Below are 25,090 nucleotides of genomic sequence, written 5' to 3' on the forward strand. Positions count from 1 at the left end.
TCTTGTATCAGACGGGCACTAGGCATCAGATGGGCTGTGACGCAGCGTCGGCGGCAGCTGGCCGGCTGCATGCGTTATGGGTGCAAGCGCTGTGGACGGGTGTTGGAATGAATAGACTCTATTGGGGCGGGGCGGGCCGGAAGGTGGCTCGCCGCCAATCTATCTAAGGCAGAGGAACAAGGGGGCAGTTCCAAACAAGAAACTTTGGTGGGCAGAGGCATTGGGGAGTGGTTCGCAGGAAATCGTGTGTTGAAAAGCAACGGGTGTGAATATTAGGGAGGTTGGGGAAAAGATGTGCATTAGGGAGTGCACCAGGCAAGTGTGGCGAGGGCCTGCCACCCGAGCGGGGCCAGCGTTGGATCAAGCCCGCTGGGCCAGCGGGGGGAGGTGGGGATGGGGCTGCGGCATGCAGCGCATATGCACGATCTGCTCGGTGGCGGGGGCAGGGGCTGAGCTATCCTTGCAGCAGAGAAAAAGCCGGCAGGAGGGTGGGACTGAGGGGCATGAAATGTCGGGGGCAAAATGGGTCCGGGGGGCGTTCCGGACAAGAGGGTTGAAAGCAAGCCGCGGGTTTAGGAGTTTGGCTCATTCGCAAGGAGAATTGACCGTTGCTGGTGGCAGGAGGTTGGCGGGAGGAAAGGTGGCAGAAGGAAAACTCGCCGCAAGGGGGCGGCGCTATATCACGGGGGGTGGGGGGAGGGCAGGCGGCAGGGGGTACGGATTTGGGGCCACCGGGCGCCTCACATCCCTCTGTCCCTGCCCAGTCTACAGCTGGGTGCGCTGGCGCTTGGGCCAGAGCGTGGAGAGAGCCGCAAACTCTTCTGCGCCCTGCGGCACACCAGGCTCGGCGACGGGCCGCCTGCTCTCCACGCGGTTGCACAGGGCGCGCAGGCTGGCCGGCCAGCCGTCCCTGGCGGCTGCCGGCGGCGCCGGGATGGCGCCGGGAGCGGCGGCGGCGCGGCCGGCGTCTTCTGGCGACAGCCGGCCAGCCAGGCGGCCCCAGGCGGCGGGGTTCCGGAACAGCCAGTGGTAGCAGGGGCGCACGTCTGCAGCGGGGGGCAGCAGGTAGCAGGCAGCAGGCGTGCAGGGGTCGACAGCAGGCGGGCGCAGGCCGCAAGGCGTGCTGCGCTCGCTCCTGCACGGCCCCTTGCACCGCCCCCTGTGGGGGCCTGCCGCCGCCATCCAATCAGGCGGCAACACGCAAATGCTACACACAGGGGCGGCTCAGCAGCTGCTCCGGCTCTGCGGCTGCTGCGTGCTGCTCAGGTGCCTGCCCCGGGAAGGGCCCCACCTGAGTGCAGGTCCAGCCGCACCCGCCACTCCACACGGCTCAGCAGCTCCCGCTGCACAGCACCAGGCACCAGGCTGCCACCTCAGCGCCACACGCAGGCGCACCCCACACCCGCCCGGGGGGCCTGCTCCACGCATGCGCGGCAGGGCCGTGGCGCGGCGCGGGCACGGGCGCAGGCAGCGGCGGCACGTGCTGTGCGGCGGCGCGGGCGTGCGCCCGCGCACACACCTGCCCCTCCACCAGCGCCGCGCGCATGTTGATGTACCGCTCCCGCCAGTTGCGGTTCACGTACAGCGCAAGCTGCACGCGGGCGGGGGAGTGCGTGGTGTGGTGGGGTGTGCATGTTTTGCATGTGCTGCGTGTGTGAGCGTGCCGGCGGCCGTAGGGTGCTTCCCCTTGGCTGCTGGCGCACACAGGAAGATGTAGCAGGCGGGGCGCCATCGATCTTCTCTCCCTGCTCGCCAGCTGGCACGCCGGCCCGCCCCCGCCCCCACCTCTGGCGCAAAGTAGCACAGGTTGTGGACATACGCGGAGATGCGGGGGCCGGCGGGCGAGCGCCAGACGTTGCCAAATGACTCCAGCACCCACAGGCACGTTAGCAGCGCCTCGTCGCTGGCTGCAGCCGGGCAAGGGGGGCGCGCGGGAGGGGTCGGGGGTCAGGGCAGGGGCAGGGAGGGGCCAGCAGGGCGGGGCAGGCAGGCAGGCAGGCGGGCAGGCAGGCGGCGGCGCGCGGCACGAGGCCGCCGGCGCAGGCAGCCCATGCTGGACGGGATGGGGCGGGCCGCATGCGAGCGTGCCGGGCACTGAACGCGCCACGCCAGCCTGGGCTGCAGGCGGCAGCCCGCCCGGCCCCACACTCACCCGTGGGGTATCCCGCGCGCAGGAACAGCGCCAGCATCTGGGCCAGGGCCAGCTGAAGCGTGTCGCCGTGCGGCAGCTCGGCGTCCGCCTCGCCGTCCGCCTCGCCGTCCGTCTCGCCGTCCGCCTCGCCGCTGACGCCGTCCAGCAGAGAGCAGAGGGCGGAGTGGATGAGCGGGGAGGTGGTGACGTGGCGCACAAAGGACTCGACCCTGCACCAGCGCTCCTGCTCGCGCTGCTCGCGGGCCCGCGCCTGCCGCGCGGCGGCCCCTGCCGCCGCGCCTGCGCCTGCCGATGCCGCGCGAGAGGCGTCGGGCGTGGCGGCGGCCTGGGCGGGGGCAGGGTCAGGCGTGATTGGCCGGGCGCCGTGGCCGCTGCCCGGGCTGAGGCGCGGCGGCTGGGGCTGCACGGCGGGGGAGTCGCTGGCGGGCCATGGCGCTGGCAGGGCCGCCGCCGCAGCTGGCGCCGGCGCAGGCAAGCACGCGGCAGGCGCCGCGCTGCCCTTGGTCGGCATTTCAGACTCGTGGGGCGGCAGCTGTCCGCAGCCTGCACCGCAAGGTAGGGGAGCGCAGTAGGGTGTGTGTGGTGAGCAGCCCCCGTTGCATCGATGCAGGCGTGCCTCGATACATGCGGGAGCGTGCAGTGCGGGAGGATGCAGGGCGCACAGCAACGGGGCCCGAGGCTTGGCAGATTCAGCAACGCCGGTACGCGGCCGTTCTGCCGCACGCCTGTGCCCGGAGTGCGCCCCACCGCCCCCGCCGCCTGCTGGCTGCGCACCTGGGGCTGCGGGCTCCACCATGCGCCGCGGGGCGGCGGCTCCTTGACTCAGGCTGGGTGAGGGCATCAGGCGGGGGCTAGGGTGGTGGCCTGGATGGAGGGAGGCGAGTGTGCCCGGACGGTTGGTGCGCCGGGCGCGGCCCAGTGGCGGGAAACCAACCCCAGCGTCGGATGGCCAGTCGGCGGGCTCGCAGGCAATCTGCAGGCAACCAGGGGCGCCTGTTGTGGGCTCCTGGGGGGCTGCAGAGGCCCTCGCGAACAGGGAGGCCCGAACAAGTGCATGGCGGGGCATGCCTCACACGCGGGCGAAGCCAGCACGCGGCTGCACCCGCATCGGCTCGGGGCCAACATGACCAACGGAATTCGGCACAGGCGCACCTGGCAGAGGAGGCCCAGGGTTTGGAGCTGCGTGGCCAGGGCGCGCTGACAGCTCCTCCCCAGCTCCGGGTGGGGACGGGGGGCTCGGGGTAGGGTCTGGTGATTGCCACAGGCAGCCTGAGATTGGCTGCAGGCGGTGCCCAGGGCCCAGCGTGCGAGTGCTGGTGCTCAGGCACTGACGAGTACACTCCCGCGAGGCGGGGCGGCGCTGGTTCGATTGGGGATGGACTATGACGAATGTCAGGATTGGTTACGTTCCTCCTCCTTGCCAGGATGGGGGGGGGAGTATCGCAACATCTGCCACCTGGCGTCGATGTGGTTACTCAAGTGATAGTACCAGACAGCAGCGTTCTGCCAGCTAGCATGCTTATCAACCAGCGCTGGTGCTTGTAGGCGCTAATCAGCGCTGCTGGAAAGCCCAGATCTGTCGCACCTCGTTAATGCGCTGTCAGCTCCTCCGGCAGCCGGAGGAAGTTTGGCATGTTGCTTTGACGGGGCTGCAGCGTGCTAAAACAGGCCAGGTTTTCACAGCAGCGGAGGCGGTCCCGTCCTGACTGCCTGCAGCTGCAATCGTGGCTCCTCCTTCCACCTCCGGGACGAAACCAGTCCTATCGGTGCATGGCAGCTGGAACATGTGCCCAGGAACGGGCTACCATGGGGTCGGGCTGAAGCCAGAGCCATGCACCCGTGAGGAGCGCGGCAGCGGCTGCCGCGGTGCAGAGCAGGTGCTCACGCTGGAGCCGCCGTTGTGTGATGCCAGTCACGGAGCGGTGGTATGTCGAAGCAGGCTTTTCAGGGAGCTGGCAGCTCTCAATCCAAAACCATTGCAATAACCCAGCATGGCGTGTAACAAACCGTCCACGCCGCTCGCGAGGGCGAGCCACCGCTCCCCGCAGCGCCCCAGCCGTCGTCAACCCTGCAGGTGGTCGGCGCCGTTGCCAACCTCCTCCTCCTCCTCCTCCTGCTGCTGCTGCTCCTCGTGGGCGGCCGCAGCAGCCAGGGCCAGGAACACCTGCTCCAGCGTGGTCTGGCTGAGCGAGTACTCCAGAACAAGCGGCGGCGCGGCGGCCCGGGGCGCGGCCTCCGCGCCCGCGCCTGCCACGCTGCCAGCCCTGCACACACGCGCGAGCGGGCGCACAAGCTGAGCTTGCTGTTTCACCCAGTTGCGCGGGCGCGGCCGGCAGCAGCAGTAGCAGAGACAGAGGGGGTGGGGGGACTCGGCGGGCCAAACAGCCGCGCCTACAGCCCTGGCGCCCACCGCTGCCCCCGCCCCGCGCGCACCTGGCGGCTTCCAGCGCGGCAAACAGGCCAGGCAGGTCGGCCTGCTGCTGGGGTATCATGAAGCTCAGATGTGTGTCGCCCCCGCCCTCGCCGCCACCCTGCGCGCCTCCGCCCACGCCGCCGTCGGCGCCGCCGTGCAGCTGCGCCGCCGCCGCCTGCCAGTGCTCGGGGCGGCGGCGCGCGCCAGGGCAGCAGCGGGTCACCAGCTGCGCGGCGGCCGCCGCGCACCCGGGAGGGACGCGCATCTCCAGGGAGTACCTGCGGTACCATCAGGCCAGCGGTCATGGCACACGGATGCCCGATGCCACGGAACTGCACAGCACTCTATACGCTGCACCACGCTCCCCTGGCAGCACCGGCCCGGCAGTTGGCCAGCAGTGTGCCTGCGGCTGGCCAGCACGCGGCGCAGCGCACCCCTGCCCATGCTTGGTCTTCAGGTGCTGCACAGAGCCCAGGGCGCGCAGGCGGCCGCCAGACATGACCCCAACCCGCCCGCACACAGCCTCGCACTCCTCCATGCTGCATATGGCAGGCATGTGGCGCAGGGCAGGCGCCGCACGTTACGGCAGGCGCAATGGGCTGCAGGTCGCAGCAGGGCGGCGCGGACACCCCGCGAAGAGCCGCCCAATCCTCTCTGCTGTCACCCGTGAGCGCCGCCCGAAAGCGCAGGTGCTGCCACCCTCCAACGCCTCTCCTGCCGTCGCCGCCGGCTGCTGCCAGCCATGGTCTGCCGCACGCTGCTGCGGCCTGCGGCCTGCCACACACACCCTGCCCCTCACTCACCTGTGGCTGGTCAGCAGCACGGTGCGGCCCCGCGCCATCTCGCCACGGATGACGCCCCACAGCGCCCGCCGCGCCCCTGCACGCAGCCGCACGTCGATGGCCCCCCGGGCAGGGCGCGCGCTGGTCAAGCACAATTGGGCCCAGCTGGCTGCCTCCCGAGCACCCCACCGCTCCGGGCCTGCACAGTGCTGCACATCCATCGCCCGCTGCCGCCGCCACCAGGGAACGTGCCGCACCTGGCGACGAGCGCCCCTCCACACACACACACACACACACACACACACACACAACCCTCGCCCCTCTGCCGCACCACGCGCTGCCAGGCCCCACCTGGGTCCATGCCCGTAGAGGGCTCATCCAGCAGCACCACCTGCGCCGCCCCCACCAGCGCCGCCGCCACGCTCAGTTTGCGGCGGTTGCCGCCGCTGTAGGTGCCGCACGCGCGCCCACCATACTCCGTCAACCCCAGCTGCTTCAGCAGGCGGGTGGCCTCCACCTCAATCAGTCGCTCAGGCAGGCCCCTGCGTGCGGGACGGGGCCGACCAGTGCAGCGAGGAGCAAGCGGGCACTCAGCATGCCAGGAAGGCTGGGTGGCGGAAGCTGACCAGAAGCTGGCGGGCGGCGCATGCGAGGCGCCTGGCGGGCGGGTGCAGGTGCGGCCGGCACGCGCACCTCAGGCGCGCATACATGCGCACAACCTCCCGCCCCGTCATCTGGGCAGGCAGGGCGCTGCAGGGAGGGGCGCGGGGGAGGAGGGAGGGCACGGCAGGCAGCGCTGGTGAGCAGGCGGCCTGCGCCGTCAGGCCCGCGGTGCGAGGGGCACACACACAGCTGGCGGGCGACGGGCGCCGCGGGGGCCACGCACCTGGCCTGGGGGCAGTACCCCAGCAGCTGCCGAGCAGCAGTTGTCTGCTGCAGCAGCGAGAGGCCGCCCACGAGCGCGTCGCCGGCATCTGGCACCACCTCCCCTGCTCATTGAGGAGGAGGGTGGAAGGAAGCAGGGTTGGGTGGGCAGGCGGGTGGCGAGGTCGAGGTGGAGGCAGCGAGCGGCGGCGGCAGCCAGAGGAAGCAGCAGCTGCACACGAGCCAGCGCTCCACCTCGCCGCCCGCTGGCCAGCGGTGCCGGCGGTACGTGCGCAGCAGAGGCAGCAGGACGGCAGCTGCTGCCGGCAGCCAAAGGACAACACACCTGTGAGCATGCGGAAGGTTGTGGTCTTGCCCGCGCCGTTCACGCCCAGCAGGCCAAAGCACTCGCCGCCGCCGCCGCCGCCGCCGCCGTCGGCCGCCTGCGGCTTGCCGATGCTGAGCCACAGGTCGCGCACAGCGCGCACGACGCCGCCCCCTGCCTGTGCCGCCTCGCTGGCGCCCCGCCGCTCCTCGCTCCCAGGCGCCTCCGGCCCCGGCCCCAGCCCGTGCCTGTGCTCGTGCCCCTGCTCCCGCTCGCGGCCCTTGCCGCTCTCGGGCGGCTGCCAGAACGACTTGCTGACGCCCCTGAGCAGCACGGGCACCCTGTCGGCGGCCAGGTGCCCGCTCTGCACACACACACACACACACACAGTCACAGCAAGGCAGGGGCCAGCCAAGCTTGAGCTGCCTCGGCATGCGGCACACGGCGACAGCAGGCTGGCTGGCGGCGCCTCCACGGCACAACCGTCGTCGCAGCATGGCCACCCAGCGCCACCCAGCCCCCCGGCTGACGCTTGCCTGGATGGCCCGCCGCTCGGCCGCCACATCAGCATCCTCCGCCTCCCCCTGCTCGGCAGCCGCCGCGGCGGCTGCCCCAGAGGGCTGCCCCCCCTGCTCCTCCTGCCCCGGCAGCGGCTGGTAGCCGCCGCCGCCGCCGGCGCCGCCTGTGCGGGCCCTGCGCCCGCGCCAGGCTGCCGCCACGCGGCGCCGCCCCCGGGAAAGCACTCCAGCCTCCACCAGTACCACAGCACCACCGTACAGTATCGCCTGCGCCGCCAGGCTGGCCAGCAGCTGGCCCGACACCTGCCAGGCCCAGGGCCCCAGCCAGCTGCCGGGGGTGGGAGGCCAGGGGCCGTCCACCGCGCCGGCGGCCCCGCCGCCGCCCAGCGCGCTTTCCAGCCGGGCTGCCAGCTGGTCTGGGTGGTAGGTGCCCGAGATCTGCGGCAAAGGCGGCGCAGCAAGCAGCAGGACGGTCAAACCCAAGGAACAGCAACATTGGCTGTGCAGGACCAGCGCCGCCGCCGCGCCTCGTCTCGCCATGCGCGTGCCAGGCACCCCGGCCACCACACCTCTGCTGCCAGGCCCATCGCACAGACTCCCGGCAGCCCCAACCCAAGCCCCAGCCCCACCGCCACTCACCAGGTGCAGGCCTCTGGCTACACAGAAGTGGGGGGACAGCGACTGCAGCACCAGGCGCAGTACCGTGCGGGTGCGGGTCACGCCGGGGCGCGGCATGAACCTGCGGCGGCGGCGGAAGGGGGTGTGGGGGGCCCGGTCAGGCACGGCTGCGTGCCTGCCCCGTCACGCCTGTCCGCAAGCAACCCGGGCACCCTCTTTCCCCTTCGGCCTGCCACAGCCAAGCCTCCCGTCCGCCATTCCTGTCATGCATGCCGCTTTGCACCCACACACCACATCCCCTCGCCGCCCCCGCCCCCCCTGCCAGTGCCTCCATCAGGCGCCCCGGTCCCGCCCCCCACACCTCCCACCCTCGCCCCCACACCCCCACTTGGCGGCACCCACATGGCGATGGTATCCAGTATCCAGACTGCCAGGTATCCCAGGTATCCGGTGGTGAAGTACAGGGAGTTGGCCCGTACCAGCACCCGCACCTCGTCCTGCACAGAACAGCCTCACTCCCGGTGTGTGGGCGGCAGCGATGTGCGGGCGCGGGTGTGGCAGGGGCCTGCCTGTGCGCAGCGCCAAGCCATGGGGCCCTGCTTGGTCCCCCCCCTCTGCCCACAGCCCCTGCTGCCGCGCTCATCCCATGCCCCCACCCGCCCACCTCAAAGGCGGACTGCAGGAGGTAGGTGAGGCAGAGGCCGGCAGGGGCAAAGGCCCACAGCATGGCCGCGGTGGCCGCCAGGCGCGGTCCCGAGAAGGCGGGCAGGCGGAAGGCGGCAAAGAGGCCTACCATGAGAGCGGCGGGCACCTGCGCGGGCAGCGGCAGCGCCCGGGAGGCTGAGGAAACTACAACACCAACACAACAAGACGCCAGGGCAAACAAACCACTACTCGCCCCCCACTCAGCACTCAGCCAGCGCACTTCCCGCACCACACCACAACCACACGCCACCCACACGCCTCCCACACGCCCTCCCACATGCCTGCCACCCACCGAGTAATAGAGCAGGTCGAACAGCAGGTTGGCGGCCCAGAAGGCGGAGGGCGCGGCGCCCGCAATCAGCTGCACCGCCTTGCCGCCGCTGGCGCGCTCCCTGCGAGGCGGCGGCGGGGCAGCGCTGCGCGACGTGGGCGGCGCGGCGGCGCCAGGGACCGCTGCTACAGGGCAGTGCTCCCCAGGGGCACACCACTGGCGTCCCCTCCCTTTCATCATCCACCAACACCAACACAACGCGCGCGCGCACACACACACACACACACACACACACACACACACACACCGCACCTGACCAGGAAGATGGCAAAGGAGGCTGAGAGGACCGAGGTGGCCAGCACCACGCACATCACCAGCAGCAGGTTGCCTGCGGGGGGTGGCGGGGCGCAGCAGGGGCGGGCGCTGAGGCGGCGGCCGCAGACGTGTGCGCTCGTTGGCGGGTGGGTGGGTGGGTGGCCGCTGGTGCGCAACGGGGGGCACATGAAGCGACCAAAGGGGGGGATGGAGGGCTGGGCCCCGGCTGCTGGGGCTCTCAGCAGGCATGCAAGGCCCGGCACAGCCTCTGCGGCAGGCATGGCGGCGCCAGCGCCAGGCTGGCGGCCAGCAGTACAGGCTGGCGGCCAGCGGTACAGTGTACAGCGTGTGGCGCGCCTGCCTCCTCCGTGATCCGCATGTCCTGCTCGCGAGGCAGTACCGGCAGCGGGTGGGAGGTGAGGCGGATGTCGGCGCCTGCGTCGCCCGTCAGCCAGCGCAGCAGCGCGGCGTGCACCTGGGGGCAGGCGGTAGGCGGTGGTGGTGGTGGTGGTGGTTAGTGGCACGTTGTGTGTGTGTGTGTGTGGTTGGTGGGAGCGTGGACGTTGCAGGGAGAGGCGGGAAGTGCAGACCAGGCCGGCCGGGCCCTTGCGGAGCTGCGGCCCCACCCATCCCACACCGCCAAACCGCCAAACCGCCACGCCGCACCTGGGTGATGGCGGCAGGCAGGCCGTGGATGGCGGTCTGGTTGGCGGCCACGCTGTACTGCAGCACCGTACCGGCCTCCGGCACCGCCCCCGAGGTGAGGTTGGGGGGCAGGGTCTGCAGGAAGAAGGCGTCATACCGCCTGGCGGCGCTGTTGTGCCACTGGCCCAGCAGCCAGCCATCCAGGCTGCCGTTCAGCTTCTCAAACATCGGCAGCGTCAGGATGCGGGTGGCGCCAGTGTCCTGCAGGGGCGGCGCGCAGCGGGAGCACGACGGGGCGCCAGCTCAGCAAGCGATATGCATGCTATGCATGACATGCATGACGCGCACGCACGCGGCACGCCGCAAGCAAACGCCACGCGCCGTGCGGCTGCCCGGTATGCCGCGGGGAGGGGGGGTGAGCAAGGGGAGGGAGGGGGAGCAGCAGGCCGCGCCCCACCCGGGCCTCTGGATAGCCGGCCAGGAAGGAGGCCAGCTGGGCGGCGCCGCCGGCAGAAGAGCGCAGGTCGGCGGCGGCGCCGTAGGCTGCGGGGTTGCCGCTCAGCGCGGTGGGCCTGCCGGGAGGGTGGGGGAGGCGGAGGCGGGGCGCAGAGCGGATTGAAAGATAGAGACGCGAGGCGAGAGGCGGCGGCAGGGCAGGGCACACAGGCAGGCGGCCAACCGCGGCGTGTAGGCCGGGGCTGGGCGAGAGGAAGCGCGCAGCGCGAGCGAGCGCGCCCAGAGGCCCAGGCAGCAGCCCAGCAGGCGCCCACCTGTCGAGCGCCAGCGGCGGCTGCTGCGGCAGCGCCGCCGACACGGCGTTGCCCCACAGCGCCAGCAGCACCAGCAGCACCGGCACCGCCACCTGCACGCGTGGCGGGCAGGGAGCGGCAAGGGCCTTGCTCCGCGCGTGTGCTTGCGCGTGTGCGCATTTGTGTGTGCGTGTGCCGTGGGGATGCGGCAAGCTGTCTGGCCGCAGGCATGGGACCCAGCTGCAGTGCCAGGCGAAGCAGCATGCCCAGCGCCAGTGGCAAGCCCCCCCCCCACACCACCACACACCCACACTTGCCTGCACCAGGGCCGCCCACCAGTCGCGCGCCGCGCACAGCGCCCGCTTCGCCACCAGCGCACGCAGCTGCTGCCACCACAGCGCCCAGCCCTGCAGGCCAGCCAGCCAGCGCCGACAACAAGGAGCGAACCCAGTCGGAGCCTGGGTGTGGGCGGGTGGGGGTCGGCACACGCGCTCGCCGCACCAAAGCACCGGCCGCACCGCAGGCAGCAGCCACAGCAACCACAGCATACAAACTCCACGGCACAGCACGGCACAGCACGGCACAGCACGGCACAGCACAGCACAGCAGCACATGCCAGGCCGCCGAACCTTTTGGTAGCACCTCATCGGCAGGTTGACCACCACAAACTCATCCCGCCCGCCGCCCCCCTCCCCCTGCTCCCGCCCCGGCAGCTCCTTGGCTGCCGCGGCCGCGGGCGCCGTGCCCTCGCCGCCGCCGGCTGGCGCCGCCGCGGCGTCGGCGGCCGCGCCTGCCGACTCCGAAACCCTCAGGAACACTTCCTCCAGCGTCGTCACAGACAGGCCGTAGCCGGCCACGGCCGGGGCATCTTCCCCGCCGCCGCCGCCGCCGCCGCCGCCGCCGCCGCCGTTGTCGCCTCGCTCGCCCCCCAGCGCGCGCAGCAGCGGCGGGAAGGCGGCGGCGGACTCCTTGGGCAGCCGGTAGGCGGCCTCGCTGCCTGCACACAGCAGCAGCAGCAGCAGCAGCAGCAGCCGGGGGCAGGTGCGGTTGGGGCAAGGTGATTAACGCGGGCCTTGACTGCAGGCAATGTGGGGCGGCGCCAGGCAAGGCACGGCCAGCCAGCCACCCGCTGCTGCCACCCCTCCACCCCTCCACCAGCCCTTCCCGTCTGCCATGCGGAGAGCACCCTGCACCGGCCGCGCCCCTGCCCCCTCCCTAGCCCCCCACCTCCCCGCACCTGAGGCCGACAGCAGCTGCGCCTGCGGCACGTGGCGCCGCACCAGGGACGTCAGCTGCGCCACGCCGGCCACCCCTTCACTGCCGCCATCCTGCGCGGCCGCCTGTGCGGCGCCGCCGGCCCCGCCCGCCGCCAGGCTGAGGGTGAGGGTGTACCCCACCCCAAACTGGCTCTTGAGGTCGAGAGAGGTGCCCAGCGCCGCCAGCCTGCAAGCAAGGCAGGCCGCTGTCGGGAGGAGGCGATGCCGCCGGTCGCGGCCAGCCGCCGCCGCCGCCGCCGCTCGTGTGCGGCGAGGCGGCAGCCCACGCCAGCCTCTGGCGCCGCCATCCCAGCACCGCCCTGCCCTGCCCGGCCTGCCGCAGAGGCAGCAGCTGCTGGGCCGCCTGCCCGCCCACCCACCTGCCGTGTGCCATGATGGCGATGTCGTCAGCCAGCAGGTCAGCTTCCTCCATGCTGTGGGTGGTCAGCAGTACCGCGGTACCGCAGCGGGCACGCCGTGCCTGGATGACGCCCCACGTGAACCTGCGGCACCGAGGCGCGCAGGGCGGGCGTGTTTGCGTGCGCAGGGTGGGGTGGGGGTGCAGGGACGGGCAGGGGCTGCGGGGCCGGTCACACGCGGCAGGGGCTGGGGCGGGACCGAGCAGCGGCAGCATGCGGCTGCGGCAGCGGCGGCGACGACGCTGCATGCCGGGCGGCGCGCAGCCCGCCGCCATGCAGTGGGCTTGGCTTGCTCTTGCCTGCGTGTGTATGGGTCCATGCCGCTGGTGGGCTCATCCAGGATCACCACTGCGGGCAGGCGGGCAGGCGGTGGGGCGTGGTGGCCGTGTGTGTGCGGGAAGAGTTGTGATTGTGCACTCAAGCGCGGCCAGCCAGCTAGCTCCCCCGCCCCGCCGAACGAATCATCCTCTCCTTTGCTTTCCTTTCCCCTCCCCTCCCGTCCCCTTTCCTTTCCTCCAGACAAGGCCAGCCCACCCACCAGCCCACCCACCTGCCGGGTCCCCCACGAACGCCAGCGCCACCGACAGCTTGCGCCGCTGCCCGCCAGACAGCTCCGCCGCCGCGGAGCCCAGCTTGGCCTCCAGCCCCACCTCGGCCGCCGCCGCCTCGACCAGTACGCGCCGCCCCTGCCTGCAGCGGTGCGCCGGGAGGGGCAGCGGGGGCGGGGACAGGCAGGCAGGCAGGCGAGTGGAGGGCACGAAGCGGCGGGGGCAGAGGAGTGGGGACGGGCACCCAGCAGGGAGCGGGAGGGGCAAGGGGTGCAGCTGGCGCCAGCTGGGTGTGACCCCAGAGAGCGACACGCCTGCTCCATCGCCCCCTGTCCCCGGCTGCGGCCCCACCACCCAACCCCCGCCGGCCCAGCCCCCGGCTTGCCTGGTGGCATAGCCCTTGATGGCGGCATAAAGCTCAAGGTGCTCCCTCACAGTCAGCTGCGGCCACAGCACATCAAACTGCGGGCGGGGCAGGGTGGGGCAGGCGGGGGGCAGCACAGGTGGAGGCCAGGCGAGGAGGGGAGGCGCACGGCAGGGTGGGGCAGGCCGCCCCCGCTCCGTCGCTCGCCGGGCAGCGGCCGCACGCCGGAGCAACAGAACAAAGCACGGGCGCGCAGCACGGGAGCAGGGGCGCGGCGGCGGCAGCGGCGGTGCATGCCTGCGGGCACACGCCCAGCGAGCCGCGGATGGCGGGCATGTCGTCGCGCACAGACAGGCCGGCGCGCCCCGCTGCGGGGTAGAAGAAAGCGTCCCCGGAGCTGGCCGGCAGCAGGCCCGACAGGATGGAGATCGTCGTCGTCTTGCCGGCGCCGTTGTGGCCCAGCAGCGCGGTGATCTGTCCCCGCCGCATCCCCAGGCTCAGCCCATCCACCGCCACCTGGAGCAGCGGAGGAGCGCCGTGAGCAGGCAGACGAGGCAGGATGGGCGCGAGAGCGGCATGGGCGGCGCGTGGTGTGTGGGCAGCGGCCAGCAGGCGCTGGAGCTGCAGAGGGAGCGGATGCAGGGAGGTCTGCCGGCGTGCCGACCGGCGGTACCGGTGGCGGCGTGTCAGCCAGCTTCCTTGCACCTGCACCTGCACCACCACCGCCCACCTTATCCATGCCGTCTGTGGTACGGAAGACCTTGCGCAGCCCCATGATGCGCACCGCAGCATCGCAGCCGCCGCCGTCGCCGCCCCCGTTGGCCGCCGGCGCGGCCGCGGCGGCGGCGGCGGCGCCGGTCGCGGCGGGCGCCAGCTGCCGCCACTGCTGCCGCCAGTAGTCTGGTGAGAGAGGGAAGGCCCAGGGCAGCTGCTGCCCCACATCAGAGGGGACGACCTGTTGAAGCAGGGGTGTGGCTGTTTGTCAGGGCATCGTAGGAGGCAGGGAGGCGGGAGAGGGGCCAGGGCGCCACGGGGACAAAGGCCAGCAGCAAGGCTCGCATCCGGCGGCAGCCAAGCACGCCCACACGCACAGCACACCAAGCAGCCAAGCAGTACCAAACAGCCACAGCGGTACCAAGTAGCCCACCTTGTCCAGGTACCACAGCAGCGCAGCATAGAGCGCCACATCCAGCAGCAGCATGCGGTACACGCTGGCAGCGCTGCGGTACAGACAGTCGCCAGGCACGACGCGGGGGAATGAGGGGGCGGGGGCGGGGGCGGGGCGGGGGCAAAACGAGCGTGGCTGGCTGGCAAGGCGAGCAGCGGCAGCCGGTGCCAGCTCAGCGGTGCCATCTCAGCGGTGCCACCTCAGCCCCAGCAGATGGAGGTGTACCATACATTGTATGGCGCCTGCTCCCACCTGAAGCTGTGCTCCACGGTGACCGGCATGCCGAGGGTGCTCCATGTCAGGCCCTGCAAGGAGGAGGAGGCGCCAGAGGCAGCAGGCGAGGCAGGCTGGGTGGGCACGGCACGGCTGGCGGCAAGCCTGCAGGGGGTTCTTGCTCCCTTGCCCGCCCCGCTTCCGCCACCACACCACACACACCATACCAGCACTTGTACACAAGCAGCAGCAGAGGCGCGCCGCGGTGGCGCCCTTGCTTGCCTGCTGCACCGCCTCGTGCTTGACTAGCACCGAGGCAAAGAGGGAGATGGCGGAGGGGGGCAGCAGGCAGGACAGCGCCCAGCCGGGGCCGCCATAGGGCTGCAGCGAGGGCATCAGGTAGCTGCAGGCGCGGCGGGAGGCGGGCGGCGGGCAGGGGGGGCCACGCCACGAGTCAGCACGCAGCCCTGCAGGGCAGCACCAGCTGCCTCCAAGCTCTCCTGCCCCATCCCAATCTGTGGGCAGTTGCCCCGCCCCCCAACCCCACACCCGACACCCCGCCCACCACCACCCACTCACCCAGGCATCATGGCGAGAGAGTAGAGCACTGCCCCTGCGCCGCCAGCCACCCGAGTCTTGCTGCGCCAGGAGTGGTTGGTTGGGGAGCGGCGAGAAGGGGGTGCGAGCCGGGTCAGGTACGACGGGGAGGGCGAGGTGGCGGTGTGGCGAGCTCGCTGCGCAGCCCAGCTGCCGCAGCATCCGCTCGATGCCCCGCCCGCCGGCCCACATAGATGCACACCCCCAGAACCCTAGCATGGGTGACCCCGGCCGGCGCTTGCCTGAACAGGGTGGACAGGCAGTAGGCGAAGAGCAGCAAGGAGGCGGCCACCAGCCAGTAGAAGGCAAGCATGAGCGGGAGGCTGCAGGGAAGGTGGGCGGGGAAGGTGGCGGTACCGGTGCGGTGGGATGGAGGAGTCAGGGGTGAAGGCGGGAGGCAGTGATGCGAGCTGCCCGGCAGCGCCCCGGCGCTGCAGCACATGCATTACCGCTTTGGTACTGCCCAAGTGTACTGCTTGGTGTACTGCGGTACCACACACCTGCTGTGGGAGAAGGGGTAGAGGCCCACCGCGGCGCACAGCGCGCCGCTGACCGCCATGCCGGACCAGTGAGTCAGGAACCAGCTGGACCAGTAGGCGCCGTCCTGGGGGCAGGCAGGCGGAGCAGGCGAGGCGGCAACAGGCAGGGCAGGCAGGTGGGCAGGCGGCGGCAACAGGCAGGAGGGCAGGGCGGCAGGGTGGGCGTGGCTGCTACTGCGGGCATGGTGGAGCGGCACTCGCATGCGCCGCGCTGCTGCAGGCAGGGCAGTGCTGGCGGCCGCAGGGGATGCAGGATGCGCCTGACCCCTCCCCGTCCCGCACCTAGACACACACACACACACACACACACACACACACACACACACACAGCCCACCTGCAGCCCCAGGATGCGCATGCCCTCCCTCAGCAGCAGCTCCCTCTCTTGAACCACAGACATGATAGCTGCAGGCGGGGAGGGAGGGCGGCAAGGGCAGGGGAGGGGCCGGCGCCTCATGGAACGGAACAAGCAGAGGGGCGGGGAGGGCGGCGGCGGGGCGAGGACGGCGCAGTCGGCCCATACAACAAGACACAGGCAGAGGAGCAGCACAGCCTGCCCGCTTCTTTCTCCCGCTGCTGCCCCTGCTGCGGCGGCAGGAGGCAAGCGGGGAGGCCGTTCCCGGCGGCTCCGGGGAGGCGTGGGGAGCTCACCTGCGCGGGTGGGCTGCAGGAAGGCAAAGACCAGCAGCATGTTGAAGAAGAGGGCGGCGGCGGTAGCCCCCAGGTCCAGGCTCGTGGCCGGCCAGGGGAAGGGCTTGACGGACAGCGCCAGCGGCAGCAGCGGAGGCGACGCCTGCGCCAGGCGAGCCAGCCAGGGCGCGGTGCCACGGGCGGCGGCCCCGCGAGCGGCGCCTCCACTGGCGGCCTCCCACGCGGCCTGCCCCGCCGGGCCAGCCGCGGCGTGGGCCAGCACCGCGTGCTCCACCAGGGTCTGGAGGTTAGCAAAGAACCAGTACTGCGGGCGGGACGGGGGCGCAGCAGGAGGAGGAGCAGACAGGGGTTGGCCAGGTCTGCTGGGTAGCAGCCAGACGCATGCACGCACTAGCTGCAGGCCTGTGCCGCTGTGGGCGCAGCTGCCTGGCCCCTCCCCGCCCCCACTGCAGCGCGCCACGCCCCCAGCCGCGCCCCACCTGCTTGTACTGCTTGCCGGGCAGCAGGTCGAACTGCGGCGGGGGGCAGCGGGCGGGGCAGGCGCCGGCGGTTGGCCGGGCAGCAGGGCGAGCGGCACGAGTTGCAGGCGAGGGCGGCGGGCTGAGCAGCCATCCATGCGCGGCGCCAGGCCCGCACCCAAACCCCGCCTGCAGGCCACAGGTCCCTCGCTTCAAGCCCACCTGGTTCAGGAGCATGCGGGTGGGCGGCACCTCACTGTGATTCATGCGCAGTGTGTAGGAGTAGACAAGGGGGCTGCCCACACCCCGCCACCGCTGCCCCCCAGCCTCCCGCCCCAGCAGCGCCTGCTGCCACGCCTCGCCCCCCTCCTCCTCCTCATCCCCCTCCTGCCCGCTGCGCTGCGCAGCCAGGCGGGGCGGGCGCTGCGGCGCCGCCTCAAGCAGCCGCCAGCGCGGCGGCTGCCGCTGCGCCGGCTCCCGTTCCGGTGTCCCCGCCTGCTGCCGCCCCTGCCCCGGCGCCGCCTGCCGCGCGTCCAGGGCCTGCTGCCAGGCGGTGAAGTCGAGCAGGGCATCCACTGTGCCCGGCTGCGCCGCCGCTGCCGCTGCCGCCTCCTCCGCGCTGGCATGGCCCGCCAGCTGGCGCTGGTACAGCGGCAGGTAGCACGCGGGCTGCGCGCGGCAGGCGTCGGCACCCCCGCTGGCGCACTCTGGGTGCTCCGCCGCCGCCGCCTTGGCAGAGGCGGCGAAGAAGTGGTAGAAGGATGCTGAGCTGGAGGCGTATGCTGAGATGGCGCCGCCAGGCGGGCAGGCCGCCGCCTTGGCCAGCAGCAGCATGAGGCCGGTGACGGCGGTGGTGTTGGGCGCAAACAGCAGGCGGGCGGCGTCGCCGGGCGCGTCGGACGCGGGGCCTGCAGACACACACACGCATGCAGGCAAACCTAGCCATCATCGGCATACACTCCCACGGGGCGCGACATATTTGCACGCGCAGCACGCAGCGGCGGAGGTCGCTCCGGCAGGCAGCCGTGCCGGCCCCACGCCACCCACCCGAGTAAACCTCCCCCCAGGCCGCGCTGTGCGCTGGGTACAGCGGCGACAGCGCTGCCGGGTAGGCAATGGGGCGCATGTAATGCTTGGGGATGCACATCACCTGCGTCGGGCGGCGCGGCAGGGGCGGCGGTGGGCGGCAAGCGAGTGCAGGCCGCGAGGAGCAGACGCGGCGGGGCGAGGCGCGCATGCGCTTGGCGCACTGAACGCCAACAGCTGTCCCCTGTTGCGACTGGGAACTGCGCCCGGCTGCCGGCTGGCCCTGGTTCCATCCATGCTTCTGCGGCCGCCCACCACAAAGAAGAGGACAGGCACCAGCACGTCCACCGTCGCCGCAAACCAGCCGCCAAGCCCAAACCACTTGCGCCTGCGGGCCCAGGCAGCAGGGTGCAGCAGCGTGCTGAGGAAAGGGTGGGCAACAAGGTGACCAGCCCAGCGGGCGGCGGCCGCGGTTCGCCGGCAGGAGCGGACGGGCGGGGCTCACTGCCGCCCGCCCTGTGTACCCCGCCGGCTGGGCGCGCTGCAGGCGCCACCTCACCCGCCCCGAAGGCGCAGCAGCCAGTTCTTGCGCACAATAGCCCGGAACTGCTGCCATCCGGTGGCCTCGCGCCCGCTGTGCGGGTCGCCAGTGTCGACAGGCATGGCTAGCGATGATCACAGCTGCATGAGGTGTCAAAGATGGGTTGGTCAAAGCCCTAGGCGCACGCATGGCTAGTGGCGCGACAGGTGGCAGGCGCCGCTAGGGTTTCGGGAGGGGTTGCAGATGCATGTCGAGCCGAGGCGCCCCTGGAAGCATGCATATGTCTCTCCTCGTATGCATGCATGGGGTGCAAGCATGCAGCCAGTGCGCCTTTGCCCTCGGGCCAGGCGAGCCCAGGTTGCCGATGTGCGGGGCCCCACTTCCGCAGCCCTAAGCCAGGGCTGTAAGCCGCCTGGATCGAGCACGGTGGGGGCAAGCAATGGCTCCTCCATGAATGCCAGGTCACAGCTACAATGCTGCCAGCCACAGCACACATGCTCTACGTGGCGGGTAGGTGGGCCTGTGAGGGCGGCCCGCCTGCGCCGAAAAGCAACACCATCCATAACCCTTTCGCTGCGGTGCCCTCGACATCGGATGCGCCTGGATCACTGTCCTGGCATTGAGAACAGGATGAGGAGGCCTTCTGGGCAAGCAAAGCAACGTTCCGGACAATTCCTACGTGGCTGGTGGAAGGGATGCGCCCTGTGAGCAGCAATAGACTCCATTACATCCACAGTTTCAAGAGAATCAACCGCCAGGCCGGTCAGCATCTCTGGCACTCAGGTTCTCCCACAGCGCGCTGCAGCGCGGACTTGCCAGCGCCTGCAGACCTCTGCCTCACCCCACAGCTGCCTGCCAAAGCCATGCGACGGCAGGCACTCCAGCAGGCTTCGGCTCTGGCCAGGCAGGCAACCACCCTCGCAGAAGTGGCTGGCACGGGGCCCCGCACCGCAATCACCGAGGCCCTGGCCGGCCCTGACGCTTGTCTAGTGGCCGCTCGTGGCTGGGCAGCTGGAGGAGGCGCCCCTCGTGGCTGCCGCCAGTATGCCGCCGCTGCCGCCCAGCCGTGGCTGGTTTGTGGAGGAGCGCAGCGCGGGCTGTCGCGCTGGGCTGCGCAGCTGGGCAGCGGACAGCACCTTGGGGCGCCCACGAGAGTGGGTGCAGCAGCGCCATTGGGCTCCTGCGGCGCTCCGCATCGGCAGCAGCGGTGTCGCGCCGCCAGCGCCCAAGCGGCGCCGGCGGAGGCCAGCACCAACAGCAGCACCGGCTCCGACGGCCTGGCCCTGTCTGACAGCGCGGTGGAGCGGCTGAAGGAGCTGCAGGCAGAGGTGCGGGTGTGGCTGTGGTTCAGGGCAGGGAGGGCTGCAGCAGCGCGGCGTGTGCTACCGACCATGGCTGCCTGCCTTCTAGAACCGCAGAAGGTCCCACCCACCACCCACCTGCCTGGCCCTCCCGCGCCATGCATGCAGTCGTCGGGCCCCGTGGCGCTGCGCGTGACCGTGGAGGGTGGCGGGTGCAGCGGATTCCAGTATGAGTTTGCCATCGAGGAGGGGGCGGCCGCGCAGCAGCTGGCGCCCACCGACCGCCTGTTTGAGCGGGACGGCGTGCGCCTGGTGTGCGACGACATCTCCCTGGAGTTCCTCAAGGGGGCCGTAGGTGAGGCTGTCGTAGCTATCGTACCACGAATACGATAATACACAACTAATGAAGCTAAACCTATAGCTGATTCAGCTGCAGCCACAGTTAAAGTACGGTGTTTTTTTCTTTTTGTTTTTGTTTTTCTTTATGGTTCGCAGCCGGCGGCGCCGCTGATGGGGCGTGCGACCTCATTCCGGCCCTGACCCCCTGCCCGCCTGCCTGCCTGCCTGCCTTGCCTGCCTGCCTGCAGTGGACTTTGAGAGCGACCTGATGCGGTCCGCCTTTGTGATCCACAACAACCCCAACGCCGCCAGCAGCTGCGGCTGCGGCAGCAGCTTTGTCGCCAAGTAGCGCCCCCGGCCGGTGGCTCCTAGCCTTCGTGCTCGTCTTGCTTCACGGACTGTGATCAATAGAGCCTCAGCTGCCATTCCACTCGCCCGCGCCGCTGCTCTCTTTTGTTCTCCCCTCCTTGCCCCTGGCCATGCTTCTTGCCACATTTGCTGGCAGCCTGTAATTTAGCTTTTCATGGTTTAGAGAATGGAGGATTGCAGCAGTTCGGAAGGGCGCAGGTCCATGCAGTGTAGAGGTGCGAAGGAACCAAGAAAAAGCATCTACGGCGGTCGCCACCTAGTGCCGCCAGGTCAACCCCACCAATGCGCTGACCACTCGTTGTTCGCATCGCCAGCGATTTGCAGCGCTGGCTGGTGACTCAGGGCGCGCGCTTGGCGAGGCCCAGCCGCTCGCAGATCGCACCTCCTAGCTAGGGTTGGTGGGAGTAGGTCAGCATGCAGGCCTCGAGGCTGGCACCCCGGCTCTTGCAGCTGGCAGCTGCGGCCTGTGGGCGTGCCGCCGCGGGCTGCAAAGTGCAGTACGCCAGTTTGAGCTCCGCCGCCGGCGCCGGTGGCGGCGGTGGCGGCGCCTCTGCCGCCGCCCGCGCCGGCTCCAGGCAGCAGTGGGCTGCCGCGGTGGCGGCCTGCCTGGGAGTGGGCGCAGTCGGGCTGCAGATGTACCCAGGCGGCGACAACACCGCAGAGTGTGAGGCTGCCGCGTCCCCGCCAGACGCGCCACCAGGTGCGTATGCCGGCAGTGGCACCGGCGGTAACGAAAAGGCGCAGAGCCCATCCATCCATCCAGCGCCTCCCTGCACCTCACCTTGCCCCCGCCCCCTTGCTGCCACTCATGCGCAGAGGGCGCGCCGGCGGCGGAGGCGGCGGCGCCCAAGCGCAAGACGCGGGTGGTGGTGCTGGGGTCTGGCTGGGGCGCGGTCGCCTTTTTGAAGAACCTGGACTGGAAGGGCGCCTTTGGACGTGCGTGAGCGCCGCCTGCCGCCACACGCTGCGGCAAACCCGCCCTCTCCCTGGCTGCCTGCTGCCTGACCTGCTTGCCCCGTACACCCCCTGCGGTCCCCTGCCCTGCTCCCGCTGTGCTCACTCTGCCGTTCCGCCAGCGCCCTCCCCGCTCCGTGGGCCCCTGCCGTGCCGCAGCCAACGGCCAGTACGAGGTGGTGGTGGTGTCCCCGCGCTCCTACTTTCTGTACACACCGCTGCTGCCGGGCGCGGCGGCGGGCAGCGTGCAGGAGCGGTCGATCATGGAGCCCATCCGCAACCTGCTGGCGGGGCAGGTGGGCGCGCCTGCCTGTGCGTGTGTGTGCGTGTGTGTGCGCGAGTGTGTGCGCGCGTTTGTGTGCGCTTTTTTGTCCTGTGTGAGGCAGCGCATCTGCGCTCCGGCTCTGCCAGGCTGCCTTTTGAGCCCGAGCCCCCCAACGGACAGCCACCTGATACTGCCCCTGGTACTGTCCCTGGTACTGCCTGTGCGTACCGCCTGCAGGGCCAGTACTACCAGGCCGCCTGCACCTCCATCGACGCAGAGCGCCAAGTGCTGCACTGCGCAGTGAACAAGTGCCACGTGGGTACCACGAGCCGCCGCCCCCCCCCTGCCTTGTCCTGCCGCTGCTCCGCTCGGCCCGACCCCGACCGCGTGTTGCTGCTGGCCGGCAGCTGGCCGGGGCGGCGGCTCAGGCGGCAGCGCTGTCCACCTGGCTCTGCTTCTTCTATTGCCAATCCTTGACTTTCTCTGCCCCCCTGCATGCACCGCCCTCCATCAGGTGTGCGAGGCTCTGGATCATGAGAGCGGCAAGTGCCAGGCGGGCGGCGGCGGCGGGAAGAAGGGGTGGATGAAGGGCGGCGCCGCCGCGCCGCCCGCCGCCCCCGCCGCCCACGAGCTCGACACGTTTGAGGTCCCCTACGACATCCTGCTCGTGGGGGTGGGTGCCGTGCTGTGCTGGGCTGGGAGCTAGAGGCTGTGCTGGGCTGGGCTGCGCTGCGCTGGGCTGAGCTGGCGTGGCCTGAGCTGGCCTCTGGCCTGGGCTGCGCTGGCCTGGGCTGGGCGGCGGGGCGGGGATGCGGCCCGGCCTGTGTGGCGCAGCTCCTGCCGCGGTGCTGAGAAGTGCTATGCCCCGCCCATCCAGCCCGCCTCGCCCCGCCTCTCCTGGCCGCCCTCGCTGCTGCCACCTCCCCCACACACCAACACACACGCTCGCCCACCCACGCACACGCACGCGCACCCCCCCGCCCCGCAGGTGGGCTCAGTGAACAACACGTTTGGCATCCAGGGCGTGGCGGAGCGCTGCTTCTTCCTCAAGTCAATCGACGACGCCCACAGGCTGAGGGTGCACATCAGGTGCGCGCCCATGTTTGGGGGACTGGCGGCTGCGGCGGCGGCGCCGCATGGCAGGGCAGGGCAGGGCACGCGCCGGCGGCCCGCGCTGGGGCGAGCCTGCTCTCGCCCCCGCCCCGCGTGGGCCGCAGCCGCTGCCCGGTTGCCTCCCTCCCCACCACCGCCCCGCTCTGCCCAGCCAAAGCACCCAGCGCTGCTAACAGCTCCCCCGCGCTCCCCTGCCTCCGCCTCCGCCCCCTCCAGCAAGGTGGTGGAGCATGCGGGTCTGCCCCACCTGACCCGCGAGGAGCGGCGCCGCCACCTCAACTTTGTGGTGGTGGGCGGCGGGCCCACGGGGGTGGAGCTGGCCGCCGAGCTGCACGACTTTGTGCAGGAGGATGTGGCGCGCCTGCTGCCGCACCTCAAGGTTCGTGGTGGGCGGTGGGTGGTGTGTTGTTGCTGTGGTTGTTGTGTGTCTGTGGTGGTGGAGGCGTGTGGGGTGGTTGCCTGTTGTGGGGGGCGAGTGACAGGCACCCAGGAACCGCCGCCTGGCCGCCGCCTGCTGCCACCTGCTGCTCGCCTGCTGCTCACCTGCCCGCCTGCCTGGTTGTTGCCTGCACTGCAGGAGGACATCAGCATCACGGTGAGGGCCAGCCCGCTGGCGGCAGGCCGCGCCACCGCCATGCCCCCTCCCTGCCAGCCGCCGCGTCCCTGCCCGCCCTTCCCGCCTGCTCTGCCCGCGTGCCTGGGCGGGCCCTCTGCCTCCTCCCGCCACCCTGCCTTGCCTGCCCTCACCCCTGCTCCTGGCCCCTGTCACTGCCCCTGCCCTCACCCCTGCCCCTGCCCCCCCGCACACACCAGGTGGTTGACACCATGGACCACCTGCTGGGCGCCTTTGACCGCCAGCTGTCCGAGTACACGGCCTCACACTTCATGCGGGAGGGCATCAACGTGCAGCTGGGCACGATGTGAGGGCAGGGGGGTGGGGTGAAGCGCGGGGGAGGGATGGAGGGAGGGATGGAGGGAAGGAATGGAGGGATAGGAGGAGGGAGGGAGGGAGGGAGGCTGGGTCGCCACTCACGCCGCCGCTGGGCTCCCTTGCGCGCGCCGCCGCGGGCGTGCAGGGTGCGGAGCGTGGGGGAGGGCGCGCTGACGGTGACGCGCAACGGCAACAAGACCGAGGAGAAGCTGCCCTTTGGCACCTGCGTGTGGGCCACAGGCATCGCCATGCACCCGCTGGTGAGCTGGGGCAGAGTGTGTCAACCCCAGGAGAAGCAGCAGCAGCGGCCACTGCAGCCGCGCGTCCTCCTGCTCTCCGTGCTCCTCGCCCTGCCACCCTGCACTGCCACACACCCGTGCCCAGCCACACACACGCCGAGCGCCACCCCACCCCATCTCATCCACACACCCATGCACACCCACACACATGTACCGAGCGCCTGCTCCTGCCGCCGCCCGCCCCCCCCGCGCGCAGGTGCGCGGCCTCAAGGAGCAGCTGCAGCGGCAGCTGGAGGATGTGCAGAACTCGCGGACGGGGGTGGTGGTGGACGGCCACCTGCGGGTCAAAGGAACCAACGGTACCATCTTTGCCATGGGGGACGCCGCGGTGACGCACCAGGTCAGGGGCGGCACGAGGGCGGGCGCTGTGCTGCGTGGGTTTCTCCGTGTCGAGCGGTGCAGGCCACGCCACGGCATGGGCGGGCTGGGGCTGGCGGCTGCGGCCGGCGCCCGGCACTTGTTGTTTCAACAGGCGTGCTCCGCCGCCCTGCTTGCATCGTGCCTGCCTGCCCCCCCTGCAGGACAAGTCTGTGGAGGATGCGGCCAAGCTGTTTGCCGAAGCCGACACCAACAAAGACAACCGGCTGTCGCGGGACGAGGTCACCGGCCTGCTGAAGAAGGTGGGGGGCCTACGCGTGTGTGCGGTGGTGGTGGTGGCGGTGGTGGCGGCGGTGGCCATGGGTGGGCGGCAGTGGCGATGCGGTCGGGGTGGACGGCGGCCGGCACCTCCTGCGGCCCTTGCTGCTGGCATGCATGCGGGGTTGCCGTGGGCCCCGCGTGCCAGCCGTCTGAAGCCCCTCCCCGCCGCCGCCGCCGCCGCCCTGTTGTGCTCCTGTACCGCCAGGCTGGCAAGCGGTATCCTCAGATGGGCGAGCTGGCTGCTATGCTGGAGGAGGGGGTGCTGGAGAAGGCGGCGCGCGGCGTGTGGGGCGCCAGCCGCAAGGAGGGCCGCTACAGCAAGTGAGCGCGCAGGCTGGCGGGCTGGCTTGGGGCGGCCGGCGATGTGGCGTGGCGTGCCGCTGCGTCGCTTCCAGCTTCCCCTGCCTGACCCTTGCCGCTGCCCCGTCGGGCACCTGGCCCCCTGCCCTGCCCTGCCCCTGCCCCTGCCCCTGCCCTGCCCCTGCCCCTGCCCTGCCCTGCCCTGCCCTGCCCTGCCCTTCATGCGCCTGCTGTGGCTGGCGGCGTGGTGCAGGCACGTGGAGCGTCTGGAGGCGGGGCTGTCGTTTGAGGAGTTTCAGGAGCTGCTGACCGACATGGACACGCTCATGCGCTCGCTGCCGCCCACCGCGCAGGTGCGCGGCCGCCGCGCCGCCCTCCGCGCCGCCCGCCCGCCCGCCCGCCTTGCCGCTCTCTCAACATCTTCCGTCCCCTCCTCCTCCTCCTC

The 25,090-nt window shown here is 71.3% G+C and overlaps 4 protein-coding genes across 4 annotated transcripts in view; 2 read left to right on the forward strand and 2 right to left on the reverse strand.

Moving 5' to 3' along the window:
- Positions 1-765: 765 nt before the first annotated feature.
- On the reverse strand, positions 766-2,993 carry CHLNCDRAFT_135338 (expressed protein; the record flags this gene model as incomplete). Its single annotated transcript, XM_005846739.1, has 6 exons — positions 766-1,046; positions 1,292-1,343; positions 1,520-1,591; positions 1,786-1,907; positions 2,153-2,695; positions 2,927-2,993. 6 exons carry the CDS (start codon positions 2,991-2,993, stop codon positions 766-768), a joined length of 1,137 nt encoding a protein of 378 aa, XP_005846801.1.
- A 1,221-nt stretch (positions 2,994-4,214) lies between these two features.
- CHLNCDRAFT_135339 (hypothetical protein) lies at positions 4,215-18,257 on the reverse strand (the record flags this gene model as incomplete). The annotated part of the gene is made up of 40 exons (XM_005846740.1): positions 4,215-4,416; positions 4,586-4,843; positions 5,000-5,104; positions 5,369-5,444; positions 5,699-5,889; positions 6,041-6,097; positions 6,234-6,336; positions 6,558-6,900; positions 7,067-7,492; positions 7,694-7,793; positions 8,075-8,169; positions 8,337-8,483; positions 8,670-8,769; positions 8,961-9,036; positions 9,300-9,438; positions 9,630-9,869; positions 10,066-10,180; positions 10,379-10,470; positions 10,669-10,764; positions 10,987-11,354; positions 11,595-11,800; positions 11,994-12,116; positions 12,232-12,274; positions 12,583-12,722; positions 12,891-13,042; positions 13,254-13,460; positions 13,675-13,899; positions 14,092-14,164; positions 14,365-14,417; positions 14,617-14,728; positions 14,905-14,964; positions 15,171-15,245; positions 15,423-15,526; positions 15,797-15,864; positions 16,111-16,414; positions 16,590-16,622; positions 16,791-17,476; positions 17,616-17,718; positions 17,910-17,982; positions 18,154-18,257. 40 exons carry the CDS (start codon positions 18,255-18,257, stop codon positions 4,215-4,217), a joined length of 6,273 nt encoding a protein of 2,090 aa, XP_005846802.1.
- Positions 18,258-19,179: 922 nt separating this feature from the next.
- Positions 19,180-20,124, forward strand: CHLNCDRAFT_135340 (hypothetical protein; the record flags this gene model as incomplete). The annotated part of the gene is made up of 4 exons (XM_005846590.1): positions 19,180-19,208; positions 19,358-19,463; positions 19,605-19,791; positions 20,024-20,124. 4 exons carry the CDS (start codon positions 19,180-19,182, stop codon positions 20,122-20,124), a joined length of 423 nt encoding a protein of 140 aa, XP_005846652.1.
- Positions 20,125-20,558: 434 nt separating this feature from the next.
- The window catches only part of CHLNCDRAFT_58189 (hypothetical protein), a gene marked incomplete at its 5' end in the record, with an annotated part of 5,612 nt that continues 1,080 nt past the window's right edge, over positions 20,559-25,090 (forward strand). Inside the window, 14 exons of the mRNA XM_005846591.1 lie at positions 20,559-20,844; positions 20,961-21,080; positions 21,258-21,394; positions 21,601-21,678; positions 21,878-22,036; positions 22,352-22,452; positions 22,693-22,855; positions 23,054-23,071; positions 23,290-23,396; positions 23,553-23,667; positions 23,903-24,046; positions 24,228-24,326; positions 24,551-24,666; positions 24,899-25,001. Coding sequence (XP_005846653.1) covers positions 20,559-20,844; positions 20,961-21,080; positions 21,258-21,394; positions 21,601-21,678; positions 21,878-22,036; positions 22,352-22,452; positions 22,693-22,855; positions 23,054-23,071; positions 23,290-23,396; positions 23,553-23,667; positions 23,903-24,046; positions 24,228-24,326; positions 24,551-24,666; positions 24,899-25,001 — 1,746 coding nt within the window. The remainder of the gene's footprint in view (positions 20,845-20,960; positions 21,081-21,257; positions 21,395-21,600; positions 21,679-21,877; positions 22,037-22,351; positions 22,453-22,692; positions 22,856-23,053; positions 23,072-23,289; positions 23,397-23,552; positions 23,668-23,902; positions 24,047-24,227; positions 24,327-24,550; positions 24,667-24,898; positions 25,002-25,090) is intronic.

This window comes from Chlorella variabilis (genome assembly GCF_000147415.1).
Source record: "Chlorella variabilis unplaced genomic scaffold CHLNCscaffold_13, whole genome shotgun sequence".
Lineage (NCBI taxonomy): Eukaryota > Viridiplantae > Chlorophyta > Trebouxiophyceae > Chlorellales > Chlorellaceae > Chlorella > Chlorella variabilis.